Source organism: Marmota monax, unplaced genomic scaffold, assembly GCF_021218885.2.
Source record: "Marmota monax isolate L192 unplaced genomic scaffold, Marmota_monax_Labrador192_F-V1.1 WCK01_AAM20220418_F8-fsc00021, whole genome shotgun sequence".
Taxonomy (NCBI): Eukaryota; Metazoa; Chordata; class Mammalia; order Rodentia; family Sciuridae; genus Marmota; species Marmota monax.
The window spans coordinates 7,833,183-7,847,981 of NW_026695228.1; the positions used below are offsets into that span (position 1 = coordinate 7,833,183).

A 14,799-nucleotide genomic window follows, 5' to 3' on the forward strand; every position below is an offset into this window, starting at 1 on the left:
TCAGAAAGTATTGGTCTCAGTTCCTTAAAAATTATTAGCTCAAATTACAATTGCATATAAAAGTTGCAATGGCTGTTACGATTGATATTACATTACAAACATGTCAGCTTTATTTTCTCTTAAAGACTAGTTGTTGGAAATTTAAAATGTTTGTAATTTCTTATAGTTTTATAAAAGTTTTAAACTTTGTGGTACTTTTTGTTTTTTTTTGGTGGTGTTGGGAATTGAACCCAGGCATATATGCCAGGCAAGTGGTATACCACTGAGCTATATTCCCTGTTCCTTTGGGGTATTTCTGAGTTTTAAAACAGTATAAGAAAAGTACTTTAACATCCTTGTACTTAAGTTTTTACAGGTGAAATAATTAGGTATTGAGATTTTGTTTTAAAATATTCCAGGAAGAAAAGTGTGTGTGAATGGGTGGTGGTGGTAGGAGGAAGAGTTAGGGAGGAGATGAACTAAAAAGAGTAAAAAGCTAAAGCTGCTGCTGGGTACATGCAAATTCATTATGTTATTCTTTTTATTTTTCTGTATGTTTGAAGGTTTACCTAATCCAGAGTTAACTTTTTTATTAGGTTGTAATAAATAATTTAAATGAGGCTAAGTTCTTTATAACCTTCAAAAGTTTAGAAGCAGAGATAGATGTAGTTTTCCACTAAGTAAAATTTTAGGTGTAGTATTCTACAGAGAGGAAGATGAATCATATGTATAGTTTGAATTTCACAAAGTGTGCATGCTTATTTAACAACCACTCAGATCAAAATGTAAAATATCATCCCCTCCTCTTGAGAAACCATTTTCCTACTTTTGTAATAGTTGTGTTTATTTTTATCTTCTGGAAAACCTGTAGTACTTACTTTATTGCCTTTGTTTATCTTTGCTTGTTTGACAAACATGTAGTGCTTGTTCTGTCAACTCATTGTGTGTTTATGAAGATGAATGATAGTGTTTATGATTACTGATATAGAATGACCATTTTGAAATAACCTAGTGCCAGTACTTTACTTTAAAGAAAATTATTGTCCAGAGGGGGAAAAGAAATTGGGTTGGTTATAAGGAGATAATGTTTTACACAGGTTGAACTTTTGTCCTTTTCTTCATTGTGGATTTTTCTTCAAAAGATACTTAAGAGCCAGGTGGATGGTGCACATCTCTAATTCCAGCAACTCAGGAGGCTAAGGCAGTAGGATTGCAAGTTCAAAACCAACCTCAGCAACCTACCAATGCCCTAAGCAACTTAGACCCTGTCCCCAAAACTAAAAAGGACTGGGAATGTGGCTCAGTGGTTAAGTGCCTCTGGGTTCAATCTCTGGTACCAAAGAAAGAGACTTAATATTTAATGAAATCCATGATGACAAAATAATTTTCTGTCTTTTCCCATTCTGTCCAGATCTGTTTAACATTTACCTGGAAGGATGCTTTCGATAAAGGTTCACTTTTTGGAGGATCTGTAAAATTGGGTATGTAGTTTTAATAGAAATGATAGGAAACTTGTCCTAAACATTTTTGTATTGTTTTAGACTTTTAAAATTGTCTCCTAATGACTCTTTGTTAAATACTAAAGTTTTTTACATGTCATTTTCTTCTAAACTTCAACTTTAAGTGCAATTTCATAATATTTGTAGAGCCTTTGCCTTGCCAGGCACTGTCCTAGTTATGAAAATGAATAAGATAGTTGTATTCAGTCTGATTGGGAAGATAGTTGGTCATTCTGTATGTACTACCAATATATAATGTATATTGCATAGTGATGTTTTTGTCCATGAAAGACTGTATGTGTGATGGTAGTCCCATAAGATTATGCCACCTAGTGATGTTGTAGCTGTCTTAGTGGGTGTAAGTATGATGCTCATACAACAGTGAAATCATTTAATGAGTCATTTTTCAGAATGTATCCTGTTGTTAAATGAGAAATGACTGTTTATCATCCTGTGTACAAATTGGGACCATAGATGAGGAAGAAGTTAATTTTACCTATTTAAAGCAACAATGTTTAAATTAGATCCTAAAGGATGAATTTGTTTTTCCAGGTAAAAAATAGTATTACAAGTACAACATCATAACCAAAGGTCAGAAGGTGAAGGCTTTTTGATCTGCCAGCTCAGGCAAGGTTTTGTCTCTGTGTCTTAATTTCCTCATCAGTGAAGTGAGGCTAATATTATTTATCTCATTGAGTTCTTATGTGGCTTAAAAGAATGAAAACATGCAGAGCCTTGGGACAGTGCTCAATAAATATTAGCTGCAATGAGTAATAAAAAATATAACACGATACATGCACACATCACATAATGTTTATATATATTTTGTACCACTGAGCTATATCTTTAGCTTCATCCCCAGAAAATGATATTTATAACCTAACATGGCATATGTATTTAGAAGTTCTTTGGTATATACTCATTGTATCAGATATAGTAAATACTAAGTATCTTAAAAGATATTATTATATACGCTCATATATTTACATATTGTATATTATATAACTATCTTAATGTAAGGTATCTATAAGGCATATACTTATATAGGTGAGGAGATGGAAATATGTAAAATAATATATATTATATGTAGTACATACTGTAATAATTAAGGCTATTGCTCAAAACCATAAGGTGAATTGGGGATTATGAAGGATGAGAATATTGGAAAATAAATTATGAAGAATTGTAAACATTATAGTCCTGAATTGGTGGTACTTTACCCTATTGTTTATGTATTTATATATGTATGTATTATTATGTATTGTATATATTATGTGTTGTTTACATTCATATGTATATTTTAATAACTTAATTTTATTTATTTTTTATGTGGTGCTGAGGATAGAACCAAGTGCCTCACACATGCTAGGCAAGTGCTCTACCACTGAGCCACACTCCCAGCCCTCCCCTATTGTATATTAATAGCTCATGTTTATTGAGCATTTACTATACCCAGGCATTGTTGGAGGGGCTTACTTTATTATCTTACTGAATTCCCCAGTAGCTCAGTGATTAAAAGCACTATTATTGCCAGTTTAGTAATTACAAAGATTGACTTTCTAAAGTCTTATTGGGTTGATGCTGAGATTTATAATTTGGTTTCACATATTGGTATTTATTCCCTTTATTAGACAGGTTGGATTTGAATTTTCTGTTATTTCTGGGTAGAAATTTCTCTTGCATTTGTAAACAATAGATTTAAAGCTCAAAAGAGATGTAGATTTGGGAACAGTTGTCATTAGGTGCTAATAATTTATCCCCTCTGGCAGATAATAGAAAAGTATGAAAGCCAGAGCTAAAGAATTTGATCTTCAGGGAAATAAAGGAAGAGGTTCTGGGAATGAGGTTGAGAAAAAGCTTTCAGATATTGGAGGAACCAGTAAAGAATAGAGACAAGAAAGGGAATTCTGGAAGCATTTCAAAGGTGAAGTAGTTCAGTTGTTCCCAAACCTGATTGCATATTAGAATTGCTGGGGAATGTTAAAGAAACAAGGATATCTTGAAAGATGAAGATACAGATTGACGGATGTGATAGGAGATTTTAAGTTGGTGCACTGGATTTAGAGTTTTTGAATGTATCTTGAGGTGACTCTGATGATCATCAAGGTTGAAGCATTAAGTTATTGTGGCAGAAGTAAGCGGGGTTGGAGAAGTTACTGAATTTGGCAGAGAGAAAGGTTTTACTAGAAGCATGCTAAAGAAAGCCAAATTGCGTCAATTTGAGAGGTGGATAAGAGGTGAGGAAGTGAATACAGCAAATATGAGTTGCTCAGTTATGAAAAGTTGAAGGAAAGATCTAGGGACCAAGGGAGCATTATACCGTAAGGGAGGCAAAGTGAAGAAAAGAAATTTTAGTGCTGTTGTGATTTACGCAAATTGTTAGACTGAGAATAAGAGCAGATGACAGGAGACTAGGAGATTCTTGAGTAAGATAAGTTGAGTGATGAATCAAATTCCTAGAAGTGAAAAGCAAAAAAAATAAGAGCATAAATAAAGCAGGAAGTGGTTAATTAAGGCATTTCTAGTGGCAAGAATTGAAAATTAAGTGTCTTTCAGTAATGTCTTGTTACCTATTATTAAAATCTTGCACAATTTTAGGACTGGGGTTGTAGCTCAGTGGTAGAGTGCTTGCCTAATGTGTGGGTTTGATTACTGGGTTTGATCCTCAGCACCGCATAAGAAAATAAATAAAGTTATTGTGTCCATCTACAACTAAAAGTATTAAAAAACATTGTGCAGTTTTAGAAGACTGAACACAATAATGCAAATGTATATATTTGTTGACATTTAAAGCCATGGAATATTAAATAAAAAGCCTGTTACAGATCAGAGTTGGTGCTTTGCACAGCCTTGAATCCTCTGAGTTGGGCTGCTTGGATCATACTTCATATAGAATCCAGTGTGTGGGGCTGGGGATGTGGCTCAAGCGGTAGTGCGCTCGCCTGGCATGCGTGCGGCCCAGGTTCGATCCTCAGCACCACATACAGACAAAGATGTTGTGTCCGCCAAATACTAAAAAATAAATATTAAAATTCTTTCTCTCTCTCTCCCTCTTTCTCACTCTCTCTCACTCTTTCTTAAAAAAAAAAAAAAAAAAAAAAGAATCCAGTGTGATTCCTTCTCTTTGGACTTGTGCATTCCAGGCAATTCAAGTATGGTGTAGTATCCAGTTTGTGAAAAGTTCCATGTGAACGTATGTGTACCTGTTTGTGAAAATACTTTAAAATTAACTGGTTAACTCTAGGAGGTGGGGTTTTAAATTTATTTTAAACAATTGTTTAAATGTTAGAATATTTATAGGTAAGTTACCCATTTTGAAAAACTTAGTGAAAAAGGAGCAATTACATGAAAAATAAGAGTTGAATATTAAGAAAAAAATTGCTCTTTGAAGAAAGAAGTGCTAAATATTTACAAGAATACCTGGTTTAAGTTTAGATGTGATAGAAGAAATCATAAAGGAAAATATAATTATAATATAAATATAATTATAAGAACCAAAAAGTTCTCAAAATCTCTCAGACATGAGAAATTGTTAAAAAAAAAAAAAAAAGAATTCAGCCTGGGATAATATGGGAATGTAGTAGACTGGCATATATATCTATATAAATAGTTTATTTTTATCTTTTGCTTGGAACATATTTCATTTATTTTTGAAGCCCTCCGATTTTCTGTCACATAGTAGACCAACCAGTTGCTTTTTATTTAAATCATGACTTTCTTTTATTGCTCTGTGTGACACTCTCACTCTCTCTTTCTCTCTCTCTCTCTCAGACACACACACACACACACACACACACACACACACGGAACCTAAGGGTGACTTAACCACTGAGTTACATCTCTCTTCTTATTTTTTGTTTTGAGACAGGGTCTTGCTAAGTTGCAGAGCTGTTCTTGAACTTGGTGATCCTCCTGCCTTGTAGGAGGATCCAGTGTGGCTGAGATTAACAGGTGTGCGCCCTCTTGCTCAGCTGCTTTGTGTGTGTGTGTGTGTGTGTGTGTTTTAGAGGTTTTAATTGCTCTTCCACTGCCACACATTCTATGCTTTTATCATATTCCCCAAATTTTCCAAAATGTCCTAATGCTTTTTCGTATTTCTCCAGAGTTCCCTTTTCTTAAGAGATTCTTTTCATGGCCTTTTGTGTTTTCTTGCTTGAATTTGGACAGTTGGTTCTCCGAAGATATTGCATAGTTGTCTTCCTGAACTGTCACTGCTCCCCTAGGTTAAAACCATTGTTTTCTGCATATTATGTCTTCCTCTTTTGCTTGGATATATTCCTAAGTAACTTTCCAAGAAAAGGTCAACTTTCTGAATCTCTTCTGGAAAATGTCTATATTCTGTCATTACATGAATTTGGTTTGAAATTCTGGCACTTAGACGCTTAGGTAAAAAGAAGTCATCTTTGACTGTGTTTCGCTTCATTCTTCACATCTAATTGATTCATCAGGAAAGGCTCAGATTTTACTTTAAAGTATATTCAAATTCCAGTCACTTCTTACCTACCATCTTTTTTCCCCCCAAATATTTATTTATTTATTTTTTAGTTGTAGGTGGACACAGTACCTTTTATTTTATATTTCTGTTGTGCTGAGGATCGAACCTAGTGCCTCACATGCTAGGCAAGCGTTCTTCCTCTGAGCCCCAGCCCACCCTTCTCACTATTATTGTTGCCGTTCTGGCCTGAGCCTCCGTCAGCTCTCATTTTGCTACAGCATCTATTCTCCAGTCTGTTGAATCCCTGTGGTCTATTTCCCACATGTGGGCTGAGTGATTCTGTTAGAAACTGTCAACCTTTCACCTCACTCAGTAAAAGCTAAAGGTTTTATAGCATGAGTTTGCTCTTTTTTACCTTTTTTATGTCTTTGCTTTACCAAGTTGTTCCTTGTTCTCTCCTTTCTACCCATACTGAGCACAATATATAGTAGTCAAATTAATTTAAGTTATATTTCTTTTTCTTTTTGTCTTTTTAAAAAATTTTTATTGTTGGTTGTTCAAAACATTACATAGTTCTTGATATATCATATTTCACACTTTGATTCAAGTGGGTTATGAACTCCCATTTTTACCCCGTATACAGATTGCAGAATCACATCAGTTACACAACCATTGATTTACATATTGCCATACTAGTGTCTGTTGTATTCTGCTGCCTTTCCTATCCTCTACTATCCCCCCAAGTTATATTTCTTTAGAACTTGAAGGCATTGTTCCTTGCTTTTTGTTATCCAGAGTTGTTGTTGAAAAGTTTTGTAGGTGGTCTGTTTCTTTTCTTTTGGGAAGATTTTTACAGTTTTCCTTTTGTTCTTTGTGTTTAGAATCTCATTAAAGTTTTGAGTGTGGCACTTATCGTTGGCTCTTTTAGTTGAAATACTAGTATTTTTCTTAAGCTCTGGGAAATTTTCTTTGATCATTTTCCCTTTTATTCACCCACTTTTCTCTTTGGAATGCTTTATTAATTGTGTGTTGGTTATTTGAGTTATTCACTCATAATTCTTATATTCTTAATTTCTTTAATTTTCTACTTTTTTGGAAACTCACCAGATATTACTTTCTAATACTTTTGAAAACATTTAAGTAATCAAGTTTTTAATTTTGAGGCACCTTTTATTAGCCACTGACTTTTAAAAAATAAGATCTTGCCACTGTGGTGCACACCTCTAATCCCAGCAGCTTAGGAGGCTGAGGTAGGAGGATTGCAAATTCAAAACCAGCCTCAGCAACTTAGTGAGGCCCTAAGGAACTTGAGGGGACCCTGTCTCTATATTATATATATATAAAAGGGCTGAGGATGTGGCTCAGTGGTTACACATCCCTGGGTTCAATCCCAGGTACCAAAAAAAAAAATCTTGTTCTATGGAAATACTGTTCTTTGGAACTCTTTAAGGATGTTAATTGCAGTCTTTGGAATATTACCTTTTATTACTAGAATTATCTTTGTTTATGCTGGGCTCAGTTTTTCAGTTACTTTAATCTTCTGTTTCTCTGTAGGTTTTCATATGATTCTATAGTCACGTTACACTAGATTTTTCATGTACGTATTTATGAAAGTACGTTGGAGTAGTTGGTATGTATGACTGCCAAATTTTTCAGTGAGGAGGATAGAATTGGTTTGGAATCAAGTTGAAAACTGGCCATTATTAAATGAGAGGTTACTAAGAGATTGTAACAAGAAGGGATTTACTGATTTACTTTATGACAACACTCTGTAGCATAAAAAAACAACTGTAGTGTTGTTTGTTTGGGTTCTTCTAGATGGTTTGTCTAGTGATTTTTGTAAGACGCTTTCTGATTATTTTGCCTGGCAGTCAATGCCTGGCATGTGATGCAAGACCTTAAGTATGCTGTTAATGAATTCTACAGGTCATAGAGAGCTATTGCAGATTCTTTTTCTGAAAATTATTTTTAATTATGATAAAATACACATAATGTACCATCTAAACCATTTAAATAGGTGTAGTTAAGTTATATTAAGGATATTCGCATTATTTTGCACTATTACCACCACCTGTTTCTAGAACTTTTTCATCTTATAAACTGAAACTCTGTACCCATTAAATAATAAATTCCCATTCTTCCCTCCCTACTAGCCCCTGGTAATCACTATTCTGCTTTCTTCCTTTGTATTTTAGTACTGTAGGTACCTTATAAAAGTAAAATTAAATGAAATTTATTATGCTGATCATTAAGTGTCCAGTTCAGTAGTGTTAGGTATAGCCACATTGTTGTGAAACAGATCTTCAGAACCTTTTTATCTTGCAAATCTGAAATGCTGCACACATTTAAACAACAGCTTCCTATCCCCTCCCTGGTAACTACATCTACTTTCTGTTTCTGTGCATTGACTACTCTGAGAACTTCATATAAGTGGAGTTGTACAATATTTGTCTTTTTGTGAATGACTGATTTTACTTAGCATAATATAGTGTCTTCCAGAGTCATCCATTTTGTGGTATTTGATTTCCTTATTTTAAAGGAATAATATTTAATTGCATGTGTATACTGCATTTTGTTCATTTGTCAGTCAGTGTTCACTTGGGTTTCTTTTACCTTTTGACTATGAACAAGGGTGTGCAAATATGTGTTTGAGACTCTGCTTTCAGTTCTTTTGAGCATGTACCTAAAAATGGAATTTCTGGATCATATGGTAGTTCTATTAAGATTATTTTTTTCTTTTTCTGGTATTTACAATTGAACCTAGGGGTATTTTACCACTGAGCTACATCCTCAACAATTTTTACTTTTCATTTTGAGACGGGTTTTACTAAATTGCCAAGGTTGACTTTCATTTTGTGATCATCCTCCTGCCTCAGATTTCTGAATAGCTGGGATTACAGGCATGCTTTAATCTGTCTGGCTTTAATTTTTTGAGGTTCCACCATACTGTTTTTCACAGTAGTTACAGCATTTTGCATTCCCACCAGCAGTGTACAGGAGTTCCAATTTCTGTACCCGCAACACTTGTTATTTTCTTTCTTTCTTTTCTTTTTTTCAAATAGCAGCTATGCTAATGGATAGGAGGTATATGGGTTCTTGATCAGAGTTGTATTTCAGCCAAAGGAATCTGCTAACTCTCTGAGAAATGTATTGACATGAAAGAGTGAGGAATGGAAGGCCAGCTGGGAGGTGCTTGCATTGACTCCACTTTGTAGTAATGAAGAACTGGTTTAAATGTGGTGGGAGGATATAATTTTGTGAGAGGATGGAAAAATGGAAGAATCTGTTTGGATTTAAAAAGTTAGGTGAGAATTAACATCGAGAATGATTCTTACATTTTGAACCTGACTATAATAAAAATGTGGAAGTAAAAGGAAGGAAAGAATAATTTATTGATCTTTTGATTTTTTTTATATTTATTTTTTAGTTGTAGGTAGACACAACCCCTTTATTTTATTTTTATGTGGTGCTGAGGATCGAACCCATGCCTCATGCATGCTAGACTCTACCTCTGAGCCACAACCCCAGCCCACCTTTTGAGTTTTTGATGATGGGCGTATTTTTGTGGAAATAAGTGCTTAGCAGGTCAGCTTGAAATAGGTTAGAAAACAGGTATGGAATTTTTTTCTTGTGAGAGCTACAATAGAGGTAATAGTATTTTGCTTTGAAACATTAATTTCCTTTAGAAAAAAAAAAAACTGATACATTTTTCTTTCTTAATTTTTTACAGCTCTTGCAAGCTTAGGATATGAAAAGAGCTGTGTGTTGTTCAATTGTGCAGCCTTAGCTAGCCAGATTGCAGCAGAACAGAACCTGGATAATGATGAAGGATTGAAAATCGCTGCTAAGCATTACCAGGTATGCAGAAAAGTAGTTAACTACATAAAAGTTGCATTAAATTGAAAATAATTTACATTTAAATTTATAGATGCTTCTTTGTAAACAGGTGTTTTCTTGAAAAGTACTGCACTTTTTACATGATTTGATTCTTGTTATTGAAATTCTTAGTTAAAACATTATAGACCAGTTTTATTTTTCCCCACTATTGTATACCCAGGACCTAGCACAGTGCCTGGCACGTAATAGAGGCTCAGTAAATATTGACTGAACAGAAATGATTAAGTGTATGGAGTGAAATCCATTAAACAAGTGACTTCATTTAAAACATTTGTATATTAGTTTTGTATGTTTTCTTAGAGTGAAACACCTACATTTTCACTGGTGTCATGATAATAAGATTTTGGCAAGAAAATAGAAGTTTAATTCTGAGACTTGTGGAGAGGTTATATTTAAATGTGGTCAGACATGGAATGGTTATACCTATATTTTAGGTTATAATCAATGATGGAAAAAGAACTTAGCTCCTTGTCTAGGCCACTTGCTAGCCAGAAGCCATTATGTGCCTGTAGGAGAGCTCTTTCACCATTCTAGACCTCTAGTTCCTCATCTGGGTATGATAGAATGTGATTCTCTTGGTTTACTAAATAAGGCCAGCTGATTAATCCTTGAAGATATTCAATTTTTATAATATTTTATGACTAACTATAATGTGATATTCATTTTAATACAGTTAATTTTGAGTTATCTTTGGGAAGCCTACATATCTAACTTACCTTTAAATTCTAGACTGACTGGTTTCTTTTTCTCAATATAATTTATTTTGTAAAAGCAAAGTTATTTTAGTATCAACCTCAACAAGATAGAATCAGGATAAAAATTTAAAAGGGGAACACCTCACTAGGGAGCTCTGAAGGCCAAACAAAGATGATTGAGAGTGGATAGTAAAGCTATTCCTTATAGGACTAGACATACGTGCTGGTCTTACTTGAAAGGTGAATTTGGGACCAAGAGAAGAGCATTACATTGCTGAAACACTTTAATAATGTTATAGTCCCTCCCTCTTTTCTTAGGTTGTTTCAAAGAACTATATCTAAAAGTAAGCCTAATCAGTTTTTGTCAGTAATTTATTTTTTTCCTTGGAATTTACTTTTATTTTTTGTTAAATTATTTGTTACTCTAGAGTTTTGGAAATACATCTGTATTGTCTTTGAGTCAGAAGTTTTAGATTAGTCTTGCACAGTATAGTAACTGTTCACTGAGTTAACATTTGGAATATGTTTTGTGTATCACAGTAGAAAATTACATCTTGTTGATTTCCTATGGGTTTGAAAGAAATTTATTTTCCTTCCCTATCTAGTTTGCTAGTGGTGCCTTTTTACATATTAAAGAGACGGTTTTATCTGCCTTAAATCGAGAGCCCACCGTGGACATATCTCCAGATACTGTTGGGACCCTCAGCCTTATTATGCTGGCACAAGCCCAAGAAGTTTTTTTTTTAAAAGCTACAAGAGGTAATTGCAAATTTTCTTTCATTTTGTTGGCATGTGAAAAGAAGTGATAGGCTTTTAAATTTATAAGGTGATAGAAGATGTTCTGTATAGGCTTTCTTTTATTGAACTTGGTGCATGGATTATTAAAATTTTCATCTCTTCCTCTTTTGAACCTTTACTACAAGAGTTGTAGGCTGCGTTTGAAGGCTATTATTTTAAAACACTGAATTTTGGAGTAATACATATGTTTATTTGTAATATGTCAAACATTCAAATGTTTTTTGGGTACTTGTTGTGTGCCATCATTGTCCTAATCTCTAGATTATTAGCAGACAAATAAGGCTTCTTTTTGTAAGAATCTTACATTTTAGTGTGCGGGGAGATAATAAGAAATTAAGTAGTCAAGGTAATTTTGGAGGAAATAAGAGTGGATGATGTGATAGTGGCACGTGGCCTGACTCTGTGATAGGGACGTAAGGCAAGTCATGCTAATTTTAGATCTCTTCATCAAGAAGGGTGTCTTTGAGGAGGTCCTGTTTAAATTAGACTTAAGTGACCAGAAAAAGCCATCTAGGCAAAGTCCTTTGTGAATAAAAGAATAAGAATAATTCTTGTAAGACATATGTATTTGGTATGAGAGATTGGTTCAATATTTAAGTGTAGAGAAATTGAAAATGAGAGCAATTATCATGTGGAAGAGATATGAACTAGAATAATTTTCTTTTTAAGTAAAAGCTTATTCTGAGATAGAATTCATATATTCCAAACTCACCCTTTTGAGCTTTATAGTTCATTGTTTTTTAGTATATTCAAAGATTATTGAAACTTTGACACTATTTTACTTTAGATTATTATCACCCAAAAAAGGAACACTTCTTTTTCCCTTTGTTCCAGTTGTTGGCAATCATTAAACTGTTTTTAGTCTTTGGATTTGCCTGTAGAATAATTAAGTTTCATGCAGAAGACGTAATTTCATCACTGAGGATATATATATATGTATATATATATATATGTATAAACTAGGCACTGAGTCATCTATTAGATTCTCTCATTTATTGTAATTATAACTGTCAGTTTAATATTTTATTCCAGATAAAATGAAAGATGCCATCATAGCTAAATTGGCTAATCAGGCTGCAGATTATTTTGGTGATGCTTTCAAACAGTGTCAGTACAAAGATACTCTCCCTAAGGTCAGTTACTGTTTTTATAATCACTTGGTTATTTTGCATGTGGAAATAATTTTGTGTACAAGCAGCAAGTTGAAAATTACAGATTATAAAGAAATGAGAAATTTTAATAGGAGCATTTGAAGACTGTATTTATAGAAATTTTTTTTTTTTTAATTTAAGATGCATGAATAATTTTGTATTTAGGGGGTGCCTTTGTCTTTATTTACTAAACTTGTTTTTCCAAGCTAAAACTCTTTCTGGAAAACTTTGACCATCTATCTTCAGTGATTTTTATCAACTCAAGGCATTGTGTCATTATGAATCATTGGTAATTTGGTGCTAGCATGAATACTTGAGCATGTTGATTATTCACATTTTTAATTATTGTCCTGTTTTCTTAGAGATGAGTCTTAAAGCGCAAAAACAGACATAAAGGAAAAAAGGAAAAGAAAACATAACAAATTCATCTGATACTTTGATTAGAATTAAGTTTTGCCAGCAGGTATAGAAAATTGGGCTGCTAATGGACAGCTAAAGAAAAGCAACCATCTAAACCACATAACACAGGAAGTATTATGTTTTAATGTAAACTTTTTTGAAATGGCAATTTAAAAGACTATTCAGAGATGATCATTTGTAAATGATAAAGCTGATAACAAAGTGTTGGAATAGTTAAAAAAGAAAACTTTAAAATTGAGTGAATTATGTTTCAACTACTTCATAAATATTCAAGGATTAGTTTCATCTCTGTGGTAGCAGATGATATTTGTTAATGAATTTTTAAGTCATATTCAGAATCTTAGTAAATTATATTAGAGAGCTTTGGGGTAAGCTTAAAATTCACATAAGTGTATCAACAGTACCCAATAGTCAGAAAACAAGTAATAAGGAATTAAGATGAATATTCCTGGGAATTTAAAATACACCAAGAGCCTAGTAGAAATTTGCCCAGGACTCTTGGGTATTAGTAGATTAACTCTTAAAAGAGAATTGGGATCTCCTCTCACCTTTTTTTCATCTGAAAGACCTCATGTTCAGCTGCACAGTGTACCGTTACATCCTGTTGGGCCATTAGTTCAGTCCTGTCACGGAGAGAAGAATGTCACCTACAAAGACTTGGAAACTACTTCTGCAGCATTCCTGGTATTCCTTGAAAATCTCCCGTTTAAGTACCAAGTTTTACTCCAGCCTTACCTTGAGTACTGACTGGCATGAATACAGTTTGAGATTTAGATGTCTTTAATTTTTACTTTTTCTAATAAAGCTCATAAGGTATTTTCATATTCTAGTTATAAAACTGGAATATCTGCAAGTAGTGATCCAGGAAGCTAGGAAATTATTCACTGGGAGACAGGAAAACATTCAAGGTAGTAATTCAGTTTTTGATTCTCTTATATTTTTGTCTAGACAGTGATTGTCTAGTATATTTCTTGGATTTTTTTATATCATGTACTTCCTAAAAGCAATGAAATTGCAAGTTAGGATTTGGTTGTTTAGAGGAGCCTCTACCAATATTATGGCTTTTCTGGGTCATGTCTTTAGATTTTTTAAAATTGATTTTGACTGGAATTACTTTAAAAACAAGGGCAAAGTAACACCATTTTATCATTAGTCATTAACTTAGTGTATTTGTATGTCTGTGATGTGTTTTTTATATGGTACTGATATGTTAGTGTTTGTGTACCACTAAATCATTTTATATGTCTAAAATAATCTATTAAGAAGTCTCTTAGCATATGAATTTAAGTGAGAACTTACTTTACTGTCTTTTGTCTTTTAAACATGATGAAACAGTCAGCTATAGAACAGTTTCATTAGTATATGTGAGTAATGGTGATTTAGTCAACTCCAAGGGCTGGGTAAGGGCTTATAATAAAGCTTCTAAAGCCCTGTGCTTGGTATTCTTCTGTGACTATACATTCTACTTCTTTTTCTAATGCATGCTCTCCTTTCTTCCTTGTAAACACAATGCTGACTTCATGGCTCAAAGAGAATTGTAAAAACCTAAATTGGCTTTGGTTAACACTTAAAATAAAGAACCAACAGTAATTTTAATTGGAAGAAAAAAATTGAATTTATAGCCTTCAGTCCTTGCAAATTCATGTGGTCTTCTCTGTTTATACCTCATGACTAACCTGTCTCTAAACCATTAATGGGGTGATGCTAATTTCTGTCTCCTTTTCCTTTTTCTTCCTGCATCCCGTGTTGTCTGTGATGGTTTGTTTGGTTGGACTTTCCCCTGGTCAGTATTTTTATTTCCAGGAGGTGTTCCCTGTCTTGGCTGCAAAACACTGTATCATGCAGGCCAACGCTGAGTACCACCAGTCTATCTTGGCTAAACAGCAGAAGAAATTTGGGGAAGAGATTGCAAGGTTACAGGTGAG

General features: G+C 33.6%; 1 protein-coding gene across 2 annotated transcripts in view; it reads left to right on the forward strand.

The window, feature by feature from the left end:
* The window catches only part of Pdcd6ip (programmed cell death 6 interacting protein), a 74,801-nt gene that overhangs the window by 13,802 nt on the left and 46,200 nt on the right, over positions 1-14,799 (forward strand). Inside the window, exons 3-7 of one of the 2 annotated variants that reach the window (XM_046436598.2) lie at positions 1,391-1,460; positions 9,644-9,771; positions 11,111-11,264; positions 12,336-12,436; positions 14,663-14,794. In XM_046436598.2, the coding sequence (XP_046292554.1) occupies positions 1,391-1,460; positions 9,644-9,771; positions 11,111-11,264; positions 12,336-12,436; positions 14,663-14,794 (585 nt within the window). The remainder of the gene's footprint in view (positions 1-1,390; positions 1,461-9,643; positions 9,772-11,110; positions 11,265-12,335; positions 12,437-14,662; positions 14,795-14,799) is intronic. The other variant, XM_046436599.2, reaches the window with a different exon arrangement.